The 20,448-nt window shown below is 39.2% G+C and overlaps 1 protein-coding gene across 11 annotated transcripts in view; it reads right to left on the bottom strand.

Annotated features, from left to right (window-relative positions):
- Positions 1-13,035: 13,035 nt before the first annotated feature.
- The window catches only part of LOC115616927 (meiosis-specific coiled-coil domain-containing protein MEIOC-like), a 35,734-nt gene continuing 28,321 nt past the window's right edge, over positions 13,036-20,448 (bottom strand). For 10 of the 11 annotated variants that reach the window (XM_030506766.1, XM_030506839.1, XM_030506746.1 and 7 more), the window contains 3 exons: positions 18,190-18,324; positions 17,903-18,083; positions 13,036-15,495 (listed from right to left, as the gene is read on the bottom strand). In XM_030506766.1, coding sequence (XP_030362626.1) covers positions 15,293-15,495; positions 17,903-18,083; positions 18,190-18,324 — 519 coding nt within the window. In that variant the 3' untranslated portion in view covers positions 13,036-15,292. Of the gene's footprint in view, positions 15,496-16,866; positions 17,524-17,902; positions 18,084-18,189; positions 18,325-20,448 lie in introns of those variants that run through there. The other variant, XM_030506776.1, reaches the window with a different exon arrangement.

Raw genomic sequence — 20,448 nt, 5'->3', positions numbered from 1 at the left:
CAGAGGCTCCCCCACAACCACTTTACCTCTGCATGGCAGTCAGGAGTGAACTATGAGATAGGCTTATTTTTGGCAGTAAATAAAGCAGATAACGTGCCACATAGTCCAAGGGTGTGGATAAGCTGAAGACAAAACAGTATGTTGCGTTTACTCACTTCTCAGGGCACAAAAACACCATCAGGGAAGAAGAAAGGAGTTTTATTTGGGATTTTGGAAGCAGGGGTTGGAAAGAGTCAATGGGACCAAAGATGGGGAAGGGCAGTAGCTGCAGAGGAAGGGCTGTTTCTGCCTTTCACCCAACTGGAATCTCAACTCTCAAAGCCTTTAAGTCTTGCATTGGGTTTGCGGGGCATTTGACTACTGAAGAAAAAAATGTGGAAGAGATCCAGCCTGACCTGAGTGCTAGTAGGAGGCAGAGCTCAAGAAGGAGGTGACGAGGATGAAAAGCAGTAAGATCAGGGGGACACCATTAACTTCATGCAATGGGATAACCAAGGAGAAGGACGCTGGCCAGCAGGAAACGCTGAAGCTGACCCAAGGCTGGTTTCTCTACAGGGAAGCAGCTGGGCAGTGGTTTGGTCTAGAAGCAGATCATCTTTCATATGACCTGCTGAGAGTAGGGCTGTCACCTGCTGGAAAACTGACCCAAGGATAGAAGGGAAACAGCCGCAGTGAATGTAAGATCTATCACCATCTCCCAAAGGGGGAAGGGAAAAGGTAGCATCAACCAGTGACTCTCTGACGAGGGAGGTGGAAGCTGGCATGCTACTGCCTCATGCTGCCCACTCCTTTCCAGTCAGAAGACAGAATTTACACAGCATGGATCAGAACCAACCATAAAGTTATAGGATTGAGGGGAAAAAAGGTACATCTGAACTCCCTGTGCACTGGCTAAGTAACTTCACTGGATGTTTAAGGGCAGCGCTGTGAAACTCCTCTCCCCTTTTAAAGATATGGGCCATTTGGCTTGGTTCGAACCTCAGTAATCATTATTTGGAGATGCTAATTTTAAGACAAGTGGAACTGTATCAGCTCCACTTGGCAACCCTGGTATGCAGATACAAAAGTCTGCACCTGGCTTCAAAACCACAAGCTCTGACCCAGCTCACTTCTGAAAGGAAAGCACGTTTTGTGGAAGGGCTTCCTTGCAGCTTGTTTCTGTGGTTCACCTGGTGCCCTTCAGAGAGATGGACAAGAAATGGCTTTTTATTTTGTCTTTAGCCAGCTAGTGAGACACGTGGAAGGTGGGTTTTATTTTAAGGAAGGCTTTGAAGTGTACTTTGGTCAGCAAATCTGTGAAGTCCCTTCACACCGGGAGGACAATCCTTCCTATGGTCAGAGGAGAAAGTTGCCCAAACTGTTTCATCTCCCAGCATATTGTCACCTGTTCACCTAATGGGAAAGAGGATCCTTGTCAGGATTGCCTCCCCACCTTGGCGTATCGACATGGAGCATTTATCATGTCATTTAAGCTCCTTGCAGCTCATCTTACGGTGTCTGCCAGTACTCAGCGCTAGCATCTTCTAGGCAACATACAGATGAGTGATGATCAACCTCTGTTTCCCCATTTTGGATGCTGGGATTTGCCCTAATTATCCTGACAGGAGCGGATTACCCAAGATAACCTGAAAAGTCACTAGAAACGAGATGAACTGAAATATCTACAGTACCAATGAGTTATTTATCTATGCAGGACCTACAACATATCATGGGTTTAAAATAAAGGAAAATCTATATATGATGAACTAATAAAAGTTTGAATTGAGAGAGAAAATGATGAAAGGGTTGAAGGAACCTGCATTTGAATGAAAACCATTAAACGTCACCAGGCACAATACTTGTCTCTTATTCTTTGAAAAGCCAACAGACAGCTTTTCCATAGGTATGTTTTCTTCCCATTCCAAACATCTGGGAAATGTGTGTTAAAGAGCTACTTACATGGTTTTAAAATACAGAAATATCTTTCCTTGCACTTGAAAGTTGCATCTTTGAACCCAAAATTGCTCATCTAAACTCTAAAGTTGAAAGTAAAAGGGTACCAGATGGATTTAACCATTTAACCATAGTCTACAGACACCGAAAAAAGCTGTGCTTGGTTTTCCTTAAAGAAATCAATTAAATTCTTTCAATTACTATAACTAGCAAGGCCTAAGCCATCATGTCTTATTGTAATATTCCTCTTAAGTACTAGATTTTTTGCATAAAGAGGCAGCTGTTTGGCTGAAAAAGATTCCTCCTTCTCCCAATAGGAGAATTTAATTTGATTTTTTCTCATGTGATACTGCACAAAAATGTAAAAGCTGGCACCATTTTTTCCTCTTGGTTTTTACAAAAAACTGAAAAAAACCCTGATGTTTTGTCTCCCCATCTAATATTAAGAATAATTCATAAAACAAAAAGCCAATGCTAATAGTAACTTCACACTCAAATAACCCACAGAAAACATGAGGTATTTTTCCTACCATGTCTAATTCTGACAGGTAAGACCACCTCATTCTGTGTTAAACATCACTAGATCACGAGCAGCTCCCTAAAGCACTCCTAATGTAAGGCAGCATATTCCCCCCAGAATGTCACATATGCAGGGCAATTATTAATTGATCAGAGTTAAGGAGGACACAGAAAACTGAGATATTACTAACACGAATCTAAGTATTACAATGAGTTAAAAAAACAAAACAAAACAAAACAACAGAGGTGCTGGACTGTTTCTTTTAAATGCAGCTTCTCAACATTTTAGGAAAAACTGATTTGTGGACAACAACAAAAGGCAAAAGTGACACATTCTTGCCTGACCTGGTATTAAATGCTTCAAAAAAAGCACATAAAGGTTCCTACATATTTTCCTGTGCTTCCCGGCTCTTAGCATTAAACTTTTCTCTACGTAGCTAATCCAAATGCCTAACCTGTAGAACTCCTCCTGTAATTACCCTGACCAGGGGAGACACGTGGTGCCCTTCCACATTGGCAGGACGCCTGGAGGTGTTTGGAGACCACTGTCTCTGCTCACTGCCTTCTCCTTACTGGCACGAACGCCCCTAATTAATTTCTGACCTGCTGATGGTTTCCGTCACTCCCGGCTGGACTGACTCCAGCTGTCTACATACATTTGACAAGTGAGCACCAAACCCAGGCCAGCCCCTCCGGCTGCTGCCTTATCAGGGAAGATCACAAGGATTACTTGGGACACGCTGCTGCCTATCGTTGCCTTTGTACATCCTGCTATGGACTTCTGCCCATTCCAAAGCAGCCAGGCATTGTTGATCCCAGATCTACTCAGGCTTCCCAGTAACCCCAAAATCCTTCACAGAACTGCAACCGAGCAGCGTTTTCCTATGCTGTCCTTGAGCAGTAGATTACTTTTTAACCCTTAGAGAACTTACCATATTTTCTTCATTCATGAATTTGTGGTGATGAAACTCTAAGCCTGACTTACCAAAGTCTCAAGAGACCCTGCCAAAACCATAGTTTTAGTAAAATTATTATCAGTGCACTAACAGCACAACCTGCTTGACAAACCCTTCCATTTTGACATTAAATCTTCAGTAACTACACACTGAATAAGGCTCTGCACTCGTTCCACAATACTCATTCTAGATTTCATTCCAAAACTGTTTACAAGGCTGTCATAGAAAACAGGGCCAAGTTTGTTTATCATTTAATTCAATGTACATTAGTTTCTACCTATAACACTGTCACAAAGGGGAATTAGAGTGGACTGACAAAGCTTCACACAGGTTACCTGTAACTCTCCTATTTAGCACTTTTCTACAAGATAGATTTTTATTTTTTGTTTCAATATCTTTCTGTGACTTGAAATCTAAATTCCTGGCCTAAAATTATATTTTCCCCCTATTTTATGGGCAGAAGTACACTTGCCTTTCACTGGTTTCCTGGCATGCTGGCAACCATCAGGGGCTTCATTATTTATGCTACCTCAGATCTCCTCACCAGCTGAAATATAACAAGTACTCTGCAACCAAGTTTGTGAGGTCCAGTCCATTTTAAAGCATTTTTCGGTTTTGAGACAATAGTAGGACATCAGAAGATGATAGAGGATGATTTGCTTTATGGAATACCTCTTACACATGAAGTTACCTAAAAGTAACGTCTATTTTTAAGCACTTAAGTAGTACCACCGATGTTAACAGGATTACACAGATGCTCTAAGATAGTCATATGCATAAATCTCTTCCCCAGTAGTGGTTACAGTAAAGGAAACAAGTGTCAACATTGATAAAATCATCCCATTTCCTCATCCCAAACCTTCTCCAGACCTTGCTCAATGACTCAGCTCATCCCAGTGCCTACAAATCGCCGCTGTCTGGCTCCAAACAGATGGGCGCCCAAGAAATATTTCCGAGCGCCACCTTGGCCTTTATTCTGCCTCTCCAGTTCACTCCTCTCATACTGTACCACAAGCAAAGCTTGTAGTGGCAGAGACAGCATTTTCCTTCTTGTTAATACACTGCCCTGTGATCAGTGACAATGAGTGTTTTGCTCAAAAATAAAACTTTCATGACTACATTATTATTGGGTGAGGCGAGTTCTCCTTTCCAGGGATCACCTCACTGAGTGCCCATCCTATTTATTACTTGTTGTGGACATGCTGGAGAAGCTAATCCTGATGGCTAACCTCTAATTTCCAGTCTGTGTTTCTATGATTCTACGGTCTGTGAACATGGATGGGTGTCATTGGATTTACAGTCACTTCTGTAGTACTATAGTCACTTCTAAAATACCTGGGGTGTGACTTCATGTCCTTTGATCTGCATGCCAGTGTAAGCTTGGCTCTTGTACCTTTAGTGTTTCCTTAAACTTTGAGGAAAAATTTTTGCCAGTTATATCTAATGCTACATATTTATATAATTATTTATACCACTATTGGTTGTAGTCAGTGGCACTTACAGAACTTTAGTGTGGTTATGCCCGAGGAGGTTGCACATCCACACTTAAAGAAGTGTGTGCACAAAGGATTTATAATCCTAGTAAGGCAATTTCTTTCCACATCACAGCAGGATTCAGTCCTTAAATTCTCCCTCGCTGGAACCCAGGTCAATCATTTACAAGGCAATTTAGCAGCCACAAAAGCCTTCACTTACACAGCTATAAATTCAAAGAACAGTTTTTCTTTACAGTTGCTGCCAACACCTGTCTTCAGAATCTAACTTGAATAGTTGGACTGAATTTTGAGTTGATTCTGATTAAAATGGAATATAACTTACTGGTAAGTGATGCCTCTGCTAAACGGAGGGGAAACAGAAGCTGTTGCTGCCATATGCTCTCAGCTCAACAGTGGCCTCAGCTGAACTACACTAACTCTGCCCTGTTTGGACAGCAACAGTAACTCAAACAATAAAAGAACATAATCTAAACCTACCTCTTGTCAGCTTAAAGCAATGCTCCCAACAAACCTTTTTGGTTTACATTTGTTTATAATCCATTCGCAGTAACATTGATTTTCAGGCAAACACAATGCAGCAAAATTTATTCTTTAAGAAAAGAACGCTTCTTCTTTTGGAATTACTAATTCTTCAAAAGTATTTATCTGAATTCACTACTTACTGAGGCTGTGCATCTTTTGCAACCCAACTTTCTTGATCTACATATCTATGCACAGCATGATTCACCATCAAAGGTCTCAGTCAGATTAAAGAGTTAGCATCGTGGAAACACAGTGCTTTCATTTTTTACATGGAACTATCATTCAAATCAGAACAGTACAACCAAACTGCATGGTTTCACAAAGGCCAGCTTATCAAATATGTATTTCAAATACTTTCAATTAACAGTATTTAAAAATCAACATAAGATACCAGATGTTATCAGATTAATTTGGGGGTAATAGGCTCCAAGGAAAACATTTCACTGCAACTGTTTTCCAAAGTAACTTCGCAGGCAAGCTGCCAACATAGTTATACTAAAATAGTTGCAACTATTCCATTGCAGGTGTTTTGGAACAAGTATCAAAGCAACCAAGCTGCATCTGAATAAACGCAGAGATACCCATCAGTGAAAGGATGTTTCTCGAATGATCTGCTAAATAACAATGCTTTGGAAATCCTCTTCTCTACATTAAAGAAAAATAAATTAATTAGGGGTGGAAGGGAGTGGGGTTGCTTCTTGTAGCATCCTCAAAATTAGCTTAGAAAGCATGGGTTCAAAACAGCAACGACAACAGAATCTTAGAATTACAGAACGGTTTGGGTTGGAAGGGACCTTATAGATCAACTAGTTCGAACCCCCCTACCACAGGCAGGGAGACGAACCTGCCAAGAGCAAATGAAGATGGCTTACGTCCAGAAACCAACAAACAAATCTGATCCGCCTCCATTATCCTAGTTAGTCATTTTTACAGAAAGACTTCAAATTTGGTAATCATGCAGGGCTAGGAGGGCACTGAGGCCATTTGGTAACCACAACTTCCACAGTTTGCCAAAGGTGACAGCCCTTGATCATCCCTAAAATGACAAGCATGTACATCCCAAACCCGCCAATGAGCAGTGGGATGGACTTCCCTGGAGCTCCTGTACTCCTCTCTGTGAGCCACCCCCGACACTTCTGCTCTCAGTTCCCTGGGGCAGGATGTGTGCACCCTGTGGTGTCACACTAAAGCTTCTCTACATCCTTCCTCTGCCACCTACACAATATGGGAAATGCAAAAACTTATGGACTTGGGATGGGAGTGAAGGGAAAAAGGAACCAAAAATTTGCGGAGTGTTGATTTGGAAGGATCTCTTTAAAAAATGAGCTACAGAAAAACAGTTCATGTAACTTCATATTGAGATATTTGACATGTATCTGTCTGAGTAGGGAAATGCCCACTGTGAACATTTTTATTAATTTTCCACTAATAAAATAAAATTCTATCAATTATTTTTACTAGATTATCTTTAAAGTCCCTTCCAACCCAAACCATTCTATGATTCTGTGGGGTTTTTTCTGCAAGTCACTGGAAAAGGAAACACTTTGAAATTGTGAACTCTAAACTGAGGAACATTTTTTCCCCCTGTGAGGTTTGAAATTTCACACCAGACTCCACAGGAATTACAAGCTGAATTCCTGTGCAATGCCTGACTTGCAACCGGTAACACATTCACAGACTACGCAGGATAGGATCAATCCCATCAACAACGTCAGTAACAAGAGTCAGATTATGCTCCGTTACTAGTGGAAAAAAGCCAAGGCAAACCCAGCCCACCCGACCTGCCACACTGGCATCACATGTCTGTGTGTTACCAAGAGGAGCCTCCCCCAATGCTTTCAACATACAGAAAATGATGGCTGTTACAAGCAGAGCAGAAGGGATCCTCAGAAGCCTACAAAGAGCAGCTGACAGTGCAAATAACAAAGCAAGCGTTTGCGATATTTCAACAGTACATTTCATTTTTGGACCATCTATACCTACCCGTTTTGCACATGCAGACACAGTGTGCAAATTCTTGACTACGAAGAGCTTCCATACACCTGAGACTTGCCTAAATTCATCTCACTGAGGAAGGGAGAGGGGAATCAAGATCCGCATATGTCCATGGTTTGCAAAGCACATTGTCTTTCAGTGTCTTCTAGGACATTTGGCATAAAAAGTTCTGTTCCTGCTTCTAGCTTCCAACCTCCATGTCAACAAGACCAGATCTGTGACACTTGGTAATTTAGCATGAGAAGCATGCCAAATTCATCAAGATGTCCCCACCCCCAGAAATGCTCTGTGAAGTACTTAGCAAAGATTATCCTTTATTTCCAACTATTTGATGTAATTCTGCATTTTCAGAGGCTGTCCCATGTGACTCTGCATGCAGACTAAGCGATATTCCTCAGACTCAAACACAACAAATGCCGACCCAAACTGCCTGCTCCTCTTCCACAGAATTTGCTAAAGCAGTAAAACCAGTCACATAAAACATGAAGAATTTTAATTTTTGTAACTGTGTTAAAGCAGAACACGTAACATGTCTTTTCAAGGCAAAATTACCAAAACCAAATTCATCTCACATGGAAAACAGCAGCTGATAAACAGTGCAAGCTGAACTAAACAGAACGAGAAGCTGGAACTGTTTATTAGGGACATACATATGACACAGTTGATTATTTAAATAAAAGGAATCAAACCACATAAATCACTAGAAAATTACACTGGCCATGATTTATTACAGAATTCTCGTATTTTTGAGACTTTCATACAGGTAACACAAACCTTACAATCTTTTGGCCATTGTACCTTTACAGGAACCACATGTTGATGTGCACAGCCTGCCTGAAGCTGCAGACATAACCCAGCCGCGGCCACAAGGCATCCCAGTGTTCCACAGAAAATGACTAACAGGGACAAAAAAACAGGAAGGAAAAGCAAATAAAATTCGCAAGTTACGGTGTACCAATGCCGTGTAACACCAAAGTACATCCCAAAGAGACCTGTGAAGTGTAATTGTAAGAATGTTACACAAGAGGTAGAAGTAAGATTTTTGCAGCGTTTGAACATCCACAGTGGTTTTGCAGAAACACTTAAGCAAGCCTGAACGGATTAATGATTATATCTTGTAGAATCAACAACTGACTGTTTTTTAAGCTAAATTAGACTTTCACAACTCTGTGTTAGGCCTACTGAATGGATCCACTCACAACATCCTCCTTCAGTAATATTTCACTAGCAGTGTAAAATTTGCGATTTTAAGTAAATGAGTTTGACCAACAAACATGTAAAAGATATACTTCAGACACCGAATAGTATATTAAAATATAGACACTCTTAATCTCTGTATATCTGTCATAAAAAATAAAAGGAAACTTATTTTTCCCACATATATTGGAAATAGTCTAATTCTGTGAAAAAACTATGCTCCTTAAGTTATTACTGTGCATTAACAAGTTTTAAACTGGCTGTATTTTCTACAGTAAAAAAAATGTAAAGCAATCTTTCCAATCTTTCTCTGGCAATGATTTTAAGTTGACTCTTGATTTATTCTTTCTCTCTAACAAACTTTTTGCCTTTTTTTTTCTTTTTTTTCTTTTTTTTTTTTTTTAAACACACTATATGCAAATTATTTCTTTTATAAAGCTCGTTTGGCAAATAAGCAAAGAGGATTTATAGCTCCGTTCCTCAATAACCTGATACATTTTCAATCTCTAACAGCACAGGCTACATACATTAAATGCATCTATTTCTTTTTTGCACCTCTGATTACAGTATTGCTAATGAAGAAAAATAAGAACCTTCCATTCTAGATAACTGACAAAATTGCTTGGCAAAGTTGTTATCTTAAGAAAAAAAACAACCAAAAAGCCAACCTAACAAAAAACCACGAACCACTAACAAATTAGAAAGCAATATCTACCAAAAAAGAGATGGCTGATTTTTATATAATGTGCTGCAAAATTATAAAGTGCTGGTGACCTAGGTGGATAAACTGCACAGGAAATATATCAAGGTCTTAGCATGGTTAAGGCTGTATTTCCACTGAAGCAGATCAGGACAAAACAAGGTGCAAAATTTTCAGAATGCCACAAATTCAATTCAGCCAAAGTTTCTGCAGTAGGTGTGCTCTTCAGCTTTAAAAGAAAGCAAAATTATCCTGCTAATTCCAAGTTCTCAGTCTAGTGAGAAACCTTATTATAAAGGGTGGGAATGCATCCTTCTGGAGTTTCTTGATAACAAATGTTCAAGGTGAACTGCTAAGCATTTACTAAGAGCCTACTTAACTCAGGATATTACGCTAGTAAAGCAACAAAGCCAGATAGAGAAAAACCTGTTAAAGCTACTGGCTTCAGTGGAAGGAGGACCACACTTGCCTCACTAATGGCAAATGCACGTAATTAAAAATAAAAATATATATACCTAAGTCAACTGCTCTCATACTCACTGATGTGCAGTGTTCCCTGTTCTTGTTCAATATAATCTACAATCATGAAGAGTTAAATAAACAGGAGGTCAAGTTTTTCCACTTTAATGAAACTGTCAGAGAGTAGACTTAGATGAGATCTGAGGAAGAAGTTCTTCCCTGTGAGGGTGATGAAGCTCTGGCGCAGGTTGCCCAGAGAAGCTGTGGCTGCCCCATCCTTGACAGTGTTCAAGGCCAGGTTGGGCAGGGCTTGGGGCAACCTGGTCTAGTGGAAGGGAGTTGGAACTAGATGATCGTTCAGGTCCCTTCCAACCCAAACCATTCTATGAGTCTAATAACTATTATTAAAAAAAAAAAACCAACCAACCAAAAAAAAAAAAAAACCAAAAAACAAACAAACAAAAAAAAAAAACAAAACCCAGACAAGCTATAGAAGACTGTAGTAATAAATAATGTAAAATTCCGTTTTACAACTATGACCACCATACTTTGTCAAACCAATAAAGATACAGAGAAGATCCCCTTAACCCTACTGCTTTGGGCTGCTCTAACATGCAGTGTTTCGACACCACAGCTCCCAGACAGAGAACAGGAAAAAACAACAACAGCAGCAGCAACAAAACCACATAAACCCCCCCACAAAAAAGCAAAATAATCAAACAAGACCAAAAGTAATCAAATAAACCCCAAAATAATCAATCAACACCCAAAATAATCAAACAAAGCCCATCCTTCAGAGCAGGGAACAATACAACATTTTAAAAAATACATATAGGCTTACGGTCTGTTGGTCATTAAAACATTTAAACAAACAAAACCAATCCAACTACCTATGGAATTAGAGCTGTGATCTAATATAAATTGTGTATCTGAGAATATCGTACCGAGCAAAGCTCAATGCTGTCACTTGAGGAAGAGCAGATTTAAAACCCAAACAGCTCAATGGAAGTTTTATGCTAAGCACTCCTTGCCATTTGTCATTTTCTGTATCTAGAAAAGCTGAGCTTAACAGTTGAGAGGCGAGAGATTGTGATCATGATCCAAGAGGGAAGACCATACCTGGCCGGTTTGAACCAGCAGTTCCCAAGCCATTTTCTAGCCCCTCAAGCTCGTATGCAGCTTGATTCCATAGGATTAAATCATACAAAGGTGGAAGGACAGCTACCAGCGACAAGCTGGCTACCAGGGCAAGAACAAGCCAACTTTGCCACAAGTCTCAGCAGGTGAACCCTGATGGCATCTGTGAGCAGGAGATGAAGAGAAACACAATTTCAGCAAAGGAAGACTACTGACCCCTCAGGCTTACACCCTTCTGACCAGAGGAGCCACCACGAGGAGTGACCCTCTCCACTGAACTAGGGTTTCCTGTGGCTCAGTGTCTTCTTCCTTCTCATAGTTCTCCTTGTCTTCTTTATTTCCCCAAACAGAATGGGAGAAGGCCTGGGTGGCAGATTGAACATGACCCCAGGAAGCTGCGCTCAGGGTCACTTCTAGAAAAGTACACAGGAAAGCTAGGAAGCTTTCCACAAAATTGGAGTATCTCCAAAACACTTCTCCGAAAAGGCAAGTACCTCAACAAAGCCTCCTGCTTGCATAATCTTCTACTATTCATTTACTTTACCAAAGAGAAAAGTACCAGGAATAACAATGAGGCCTATTATGAAGAACACTGCATCAGTTTCCAAGCTGTAAGGCAAATAATTTCCAAATTACATGTATCCAGGTAAAGACAAAAGATTAGTGGTGGTGATTACCAAGAAAAAAGAAGACTATTCAGTCTGGAAAGAAAATTGCGTAGTTTGGTGACTGACAGTCTTACACTCCTAAAAGACCCCAGCAAGACACGCACCATGAACCAAACAACCTCCCTGTATGTTGTTCTAATTAAACTAATGACGAACTAATACCAATTTCTTAGTTTTAGTTTATATAGATACCATCAGTCTAACTTCATTGCCAGAGGGACGTTATGGATACAGAAGAAAAACAGATACCAAACCTATAACCAGGAAAAAGGAAGTTCTTATGCTGATGATGGCCTCCCTTCTGGGAATCAGTAAGGCTGAATCAAGAGAAGCCTTTGGTTATTTATACTGAATACAGAAATCACTGTAATTCTTAAATCTATGTTGTACTGGACTATCAATTGGGGATTTTAAAGCATTAAAGATTCACTACCAACTATGTGAACATATGACCTGATAACCACCTTGACTTGAGAAGGGACTCTTAAGTATCCTGTTTCCTTAAAATGGAGCAATCTAGTATCACTGTTACCATGACCAGCTAAACCCCTGCTAATCTTCACCTCATTCGCAAAATTAAACTGCATAAAGCAAAACAGAAAAAAAGAAGATAAATCTCAACAAAGCTGGGGAGGCGAGGCGGAGGGGAGGAGGAAATAAACTAAATTTTACCTGATTGTGCCACAAATCAGGTGGGGAAGTTTCAAAAATTAAATTTAACTCCAAAACAAAACCACATCTCTGGCTTAGGTGTGACCTAACACCTTAACTCTGCTTCCACCGAAGTCAGTAAAATGTGAATACAAACAAGTCCCTAAAATCAGAGGCATTATAATTATACTGATTCATACCAAAAATTCAGTGTAAGACTTACAGAATTTGTACACTGTTGCCAAACTAAGCAGCTAAAAAAAAAAGTTATGACTAACTGAGCTGCTGTAACTCCAGGTGGTTATTTTACAAAATACGGTGGTTTTCCCCCTGAAATACAAAAGAGTGTGTAATAAAGTAACAGAACTGAGGCATTCTGAACGGACTTTCATCCTTATAGGTCTCACGCTGTCCATAATCAAATCATTTAAAGAAAAGGGCACAAAATCATGGTGATGTGAAACCCCAATTTTTTATGAAGAAAAGAGAGCAAGGCAAAATGAAAAACAAGCTGATTGCATTTGTAGGGCATGACAAGGAAAATCTGATCTAACACATCTGGCCTTTGGCGACTCTCCACAGCTACTGTGCTTCATGCCTATTAAAGAGGCCATAACTGGATGGTCTAACAGGGTGCAAGAACCTCATTAACAGCATATGCTAATTGTTAGCTGTAGTCAAATGAAGCCACAGCGTAGCTGTTTTAAAATGCATTTTGAAACTGCAATTGAGAACAGACACGAGCATACAACTATTTGCCATTTTTGAAAAATGAAACTGTTAAAGGCACATTAACTATATTATGAACCATTTAAGACCACATTCCTTCACAAGAATAATGCACGAGCAACACAATAAGGACCTACTAAACCCTATACATTCACCACTACAAAACAATCCTGAAGGACTACAGTTGTTCTGTAAACAGAAAAGCTGATGAAGACTTTCAAAATTCTGATTTCCTGTTGACACAGAAACCATAATTAAAATCCAAAATCATTCCCTGACTGAAATACTGTACACTCCACTTTTTAAACCACGGAGTACAGTTCATCAGTTTCACAAATGCAAATTTAACTTTCCCAAACTAGTTTCTGCAAATAAATTGCACATGAGCACAGAGAAACCACTCACACTAAGGTAACTATCTCCACTACCTGCTTTTTAGGCTGAAAATATTCTTTTAAGCTGAATTAACTTTCTTTAGGAAAAGAAAAAAACATAATCTTCTGTACTAGGATTCTGATTTCTACTGACTCTTGTTTTTAAACTTTATTCAGTGGATTACAATGAGGCTTGTGCAACTTTTCTCTATAAAGTTATGTAGATGCTGCCTCATTACAGTTAACAATGGCACTACTGAGACTACATCTGCTCCAGAAACATCCACAGCTCCAAAACTACAGAATCATATTTGGAACATTTGGCAAGTACATTTAGATATGGAACAACTACAGATTTATCCACAAGATGTCAAATTCAACATCGAACACTATGGAACAGAAAAAGCTTCATTTTTGTCTTTCAAATGTTACTTATATCCCCAACTTAATTCAATTTTAAAATAAGAACTACTCTCCAAAATATATTCACTAATATACTGATACCCAAGAACCTTAGTTGGTTATTAGTACATATTAAGAGATCATGTGACAGTAAGACATTAAAATACTTATAAGTGCTCTAAGAACATAACTTGAATTACTCTTTTCTAATTCTCACCCTGAACATTCACATGGATACATAACACTCTGATTGTCTAAGCCACAGAATGGAAACAAGTTAACAGCAATTAAATATACTAAATCTTCCATGCGAAAAATTAATCAGTTAAACAGCTTTGGTAACCTAGTATATAGTTAGCTTTGTGTAAATATTTTGCAATTATCCCTTCCCCCAAAAAAATCCCTACATACTATGAGTACATTTATATAATAATATATGTATTTCCTGAGTAAATCGTTAAATCTGATTATTTGGAAGATTTGGCAAAATATCCAACTTTATATTACTAAAATAGATTTTTAAATAAACATTCAATAAACATATTAAAATAAATATGGAATGTTTTTGAAAATTATAGTACCATGAACTTATATTAATAACAAACAGTAATTTTTTAATTAAGTGCATACTATGCTATATAGTTACTGGTTTTTAACCCACTGAGGAATCAATAAATCTAATTTCTAATCCTGAGTGACAATTTTTTATCACCTGCTAATGTACTTCAATGCAGCACTCACTGCAAAGCTACAAAACCTTTTTTCTTTTTTTTTATGGAAAATTTTAAATGGACTATGCTGTGGAAAAGCTCAGTTTACATCGGTTTAGCTAGAAACTGAAGTGGCAGCATGACTGCTGAAGCACCTCACACAACCAACATTAAACACTGATTATTCTTGTCAAACTGTTAGCACTAACCTGAATGATCTGACTCCCTGCCACAGGAAACACCACAGCAACGTGGATTGCTCTGCACAGTGACGGGATGCAAACTACTTCATGATCACTTTGGCACTTAAAAGAACTACATAATGGTGCAAAAAAACCCCTGAACAATTCTGAAATACCTAATGGATTATTTTTTTGTTGTTGGGTTTTTTTTTAGTATGTGAAATTGTATCATTAAAAAAAAAAAAAGAGGATTAAGTTCTACCACACTCTGGTTTCTCAGGTCATGGCTTGACTCACAGCTGATACATAGCTTTGGAGAAGCACACAAGGGAATGCTACTGTTTAGCTCTTCTTAATAATAAAATTCTTACGTAGCAGACTCTGCAATACCAGCAATATTAAAACTGCATTAACACTATTACAAGATGTGTGTCTCAACATCAGAATCACAGTAATAGAATTGCAGCACTAATCAGTCATGGCGACCCTTCTGCTGTTTGACAGCTTATCAAAAACACCGTCCGTGGTACTGGGCAGGACACTTTGCCCTTCCTTCCCCATCCTCAGCCTCCCTTTTGTTGTTGTTGTTATTATTATTATTATTAGCTATTATTCCAGAATCCTCCGGGTTCCCCAGGTTTTTCTTTTTTGCATCCTTTGTTTTCATGCTCCATGCTGCTTTTTTTCTTGTGTGCTTGTGTTTGGAGGACAAAGCTCTTGCAATGCCCTTTCAACAACTTCTGGTTTTACTGGACTGCTTGAAGAGTTTTTTGGCAAAGTCATCTGCAAAGCACACCACAAAGCGGTACGAGCCTTGCGTGTGGAAGCAGCCAACTCTCTAATGGCAGCTGCCAGAGCCAGAACATCTACAACAGAAGAACACATTACAGGTTAAGCTCGTATACACCAGCTTGGTAACATTAACACATTTTAAAAATCTGTAAATTTGTTCAACCCATCACTGGTACTCAAAGTGTGCTCAAGAAACAGCTAACATCATACCCTGGTGCTGCACTGGTTGAATACCATCAGTTAGCATTCTCGTCTTGCAAATGATAGCTGTAACATCTCACACTAACAACAACCATAACTGTGTCCAGAATTCAGTGGTATAACCATCACACCTGTGATGCAATAATTAAGCCTATTTAATTAATGTTATCAGAGGGAACTATCTTCAAGAATAGAATTGCAGGATCCAAAGTTGGAAGGGACCTCGGGGATCATTTGGTCCAACCTTTCTTGGCAAAGCATGACCTAGACTAGATGGCCCAGCACCCTGTCCAGCCAAATCTTAAAAGTATCGAATACTAGGGAATCCACCACTTCCGTGGGGAGATTATTCCAGTGGCTGGTTGTTCTCATTCTGAACACTTTTCCTCTGGTGTCTAACTGGTATGTCCCCAGAAGTAACTTGTGCCCATCACCCCTTGTCTTTCCCATGTGACCCCTTGTAAAAAGGGAGCATCTATCTTCTTTGTAATCATCCCTAAAAACTGGAACATGGTAATAAGATCTCCTCTGAGCCTTCTTTTTTAAGGCTGAATGAACCCAGCTCTCTCAGCCTTTTCCCACACAGCTGCCCAGTCCTTGGATCATCTTTGTGACCCTTGTCTGGACTCTCTCGAGGCTGTCCACATCTTTTTTGTACAGCAGGGACCAAAACATGACACAGTATTCCAGATGTGGCCTGACAAGCACTTAGTACAGTAGGATAATGACATCTTTATCTCTGCTGGAGACGCCTTTGTTGATGTAACCCAGCATCCTGTTGGCTTTTTTCCCCCACAGCTGCACACTTTTACTCAACAAGCATGATCAGTAAAACTGCCCGCTCAATTCCAGCCAGATGAGCTTAATGAAATCCTTTTTTCCTCCTTTATCTTCCTTGCAGCAATACTGATTCCCACCCAGCCTCACAGTGAGGAAAGGCTCACTGCTGAACTTGGGATATATAAGCACTAACAGCAGAACTCAAACAAACACATTTCACAGTGAAAAAAAGAGACCAAAGGCTTTTCTGCATGTGATTTAGATATGCTTAGACAACCCAACAGCAGCACAGCTCTTCTTCAGAAACATAACTACACTGCAGATGTTACCATTAACTGTAAAAGACTAACTGAAATTTTTCTAACTACAAGTAGGATACAGGATGGCTTAACTAACGCTTCCATATACCTTTACTATGAAGCATTATCAAAAACACGGTTTGTGAGAATTTTTCTTTTTTTGTAAGATGATGCCTACCTGTTTCCTGGCTTATACTTGGAGCTAAGATCACGTCACACAATTTTAGGAGTAATTTTAGAAGCTGGTTTGCATCTAGGACTATTACTTTTAAGGATATGACACCATGCTTGACACCTAACTTGTGAAAGCAAAACATCTCGACTCTCTTTACAGTCTACCTTTTCCTTCTTACAAGGAAGAACTATCCTATACACATTGCTGGAAGCCAAAGGAACATCACATCATGACAGCAACAAGATATAAGACAATACAGGACTCTGCTGAGTAAGGATCCAAAAAGGGATGGGAGGAGGCAGGAAATGTGCATTCCTCCTTGGAAATAATTTTGAGACATAGGCATTTTCTGAAGAAAAAATAATATGATCTTTACCTCCAAACCCTGAATTCCTATACATATCAGCTGTATGATAACTATACTGAATAGCAAGTTATCACTCACACTGTGGTGTTGAAAGGGAATGCAATTGTCCTCATTTTGCATTACTTCTACAGAAGTACACATTGCTGCTACAAATTATTCTGGCTTTACTTCAGCAGACACTGGAATTCATGGAATGCAGTTTCTGGTGGTTTTGTAATTTAGGTAATGTAGACATAATCAAATAACAAGGCACCAACACGTTTTCTGTGTGTTTTATAAGCTGAAAAGAAAGAGTAGCAATACCACTAATTAAAAAAAAAAAAAGAAAGAAAAAAAAGAAATTCAACTTGTTAAAAACACATAAATTTTCACTTTTAGGAGAACTACTTACAGTTATATAACATCACTGAACAGTTTTGATGGCTCTCTTAGCGAAGAGGAAAACGTTTCAAAGTGTTTAAAGTAGCAACAGAAAAGCAGAGAAGAAAAAAAAATCTCTTAAAGTCATTTAAAAAGTAACAGGTGTACATTTACACTTTTTTTTTTGCTGAAGTTACAATAATTGCTGCTTATTTCTAATTTGCTTATTTCAAATGGCTTATTTCTACAACGAAAACTTTCAAAAAGCTTTTAAAAGCAAAGGAATGGAAAGCAGTTACCTTTCCCATTATTATAACGCAGTGCTCCTTGTCTCTGTGGATTAGCAGCATTAATAATCTCATCCGTACGCCTTGCCTGTGTTACATGAATGGCTTCCATATGGTGTTTCAATGTAGTGGATATGTTACCATGTACAGGGGCACCACGAAGCCTTTCCATTTTTCCTACTAAGGTGAGCACCTGCCAGACATTGAGAACACCAAAAATCACTAAGTATTTATAAGTCTTCATTCAGCAAACATAATACCAAGAAGAAACGCAGGAATTGGAGCTCAAGACGACTTACCCTGGCTTGTTCTCGTAACTGGTCGACAATCAAGCGATCAACTCGTGATGGGTTAGCAGGAAGGCGGGACATGGGAGTGGTATTTGAGCTTGATATCCGCTTTCCTGGGAAGTTTCTTGCAAGGTCGGCTTCGGTCTGAAAGGGAAATAAATAGCCATTGTAAATGTTGAAATTAGTACAGTATTACAAACCAAATTTTGGGCCCGTTTAGAATTCTCAAATACATTAGAAGTGCACTTCCTATCTTTACTTCTGACTTCATTTACAGAAAAATGCCCCCAAATATCTGTTTAGACGTATAACCAGCTGCTGCGAGAATGAGAGTGCTTCTGTAATTCAGCTCTACCTCAGAGTACAACGCTCAGTGGCAGCTTTACAAAGCTGTACAGCTTTATTTTCATCCATCTTGGACACAGACCACAGGCAAACAAAGCCTTGTGCAGCACCCCAGGTATGCCTTTCAGATGTCACTACTATGATTATTAACAAAAGAAACAGGTGATCACACCAACATAAGTTGTATTTGAAGTGTATCAGGATTAAGCCAGGTTTAACATAAACAGGTATCAGCTCGGAGAAAGCCATCAACACAGCTGCTAAACTCCTCACTGAGAACAGAACTGGCCAAACCACTATACAGTGCAGACAGTGACTAAACATCACCAAACCTATGTTTAGACAGGAACTTCTTACACCTGGAGTAAAAAAGACACACCTACCAGCTGATCCTCTATCTTGTTCGTTCTTCAGTGTACAACAGACTTAGAGAAAGATTAGTACCACACTGCATTTCAAGGCAAGGTTAAGTCCACATTCATACTATATGCACATTCATACTGAAAATATGTGCTTAAGTTCTTTGCTTTTTGGTTTACTGACACATCCATATTATTTAGTCTCTGCCCTCACCTAACATGAATTATAAGAGCTGACTGACTCCATCTGCATTCATCTCAGAAGCCTGATATTCAGAAAAAAACATAAATTCATGTAACGACACCAGGTATTTAAGAATTACAACTAATAAGCAATTCTCAGTACTAATTTATATGCACATTTAATATCGCAGGCAATTCATGAGGTTTTTTTTTAAGTGAGATGTCTGGAAAGATGAAATTTACAAGTCAACAGGTAAGCTCGCTGTTGCTGTGAACTCCAAAGCAGCTGCACTGAACAGGTTTCCGAGAGGTGAAAGGGCTGACTGATTAGACAGATTAGATAGAATTAAATGTAAGTCCCACTGGGGGGAGTTTCTGTCAACACTCTTAATAAATTAATGTAGGGTGAGAATATCAGAAGTTTGAGAATGTCAGAAGACAGACCCTTCCTACAGACACAGGTACAGGTGAGCTACAGCATTCTCCAAAACTGTACCTGCAAGCAGGGATTAACACAGCCCAAGCACGTTCTTTTCAGGCAGTCAGGATGCAGTCAGTCCCTTTGGAGTAGTAAGTATTTTGGCTGTAGGAATGAGCCATGCTATGGCAGCTGGCTTGTGAGACAGAGAACAGTTTATACTGCTAAAGTTATCTGCAGGTGTAGCCTGTAACTACAAAAACTAAGGCCTGACAAAGCCTGTGTAGATCACTAGGCTAAAGTTGGATCACTGAGAATGGACCAGATCCGAGTTAGTCTAATCCCTTTAATTAAGAACAATTCTCCTTTAATAAAGGAAAGACACCACTATATCACTGACAGTAAAAAAACCAAACCAAACAAAATAGAAAAACCAACCAAACAAAAAAACAGCCAACAAAACTAAAAAACACCCCAAAAATTGCTGTCCTTAATTGACTGCAGGGAAATGGAGAGCCTCGATATGTAACACTTAAAGACTTAGCTGGAGACAAGTACGGGACAAGAAAACAAGAGAGATCCATCTAATCAAACTGTACAACATGAAACTTTAAGAGCATTAATGGGCATATTACTTTAATGGCCAATACTTTACAAACCATCTGTGGCAGTGCGGGCCCTGATATATCACCACATCATCTAGAGTTATAGCAAAGGACTATGGAATTAATAACAACTGGCTAATGACTTTTTATTGACCATATTAATGAAAACCATGCAAGCTAACAATAACTCAGTGCTTTGGCCAGTGACATTATTATTACATTTGATGTAGCAAATATTGTGGCTTAATAGAAATGTTGTGTTTGAAGGGAAAGAGACTTAGACAGTGAAAGTTGAAGCTGCACACAATTTAAAACCAGTTGTGTCAAACAATACAAGCATTGTATTCAAAGCAGATGT

The sequence above is a fragment of the Strigops habroptila genome, chromosome 1 (assembly GCF_004027225.2).
Source record: "Strigops habroptila isolate Jane chromosome 1, bStrHab1.2.pri, whole genome shotgun sequence".
Classification (NCBI taxonomy): Eukaryota; Metazoa; Chordata; class Aves; order Psittaciformes; family Psittacidae; genus Strigops; species Strigops habroptila.
The sequence above is the reverse complement of the archived record's forward strand: the minus strand, read 5'-3'. Positions and strand labels throughout refer to the sequence as shown.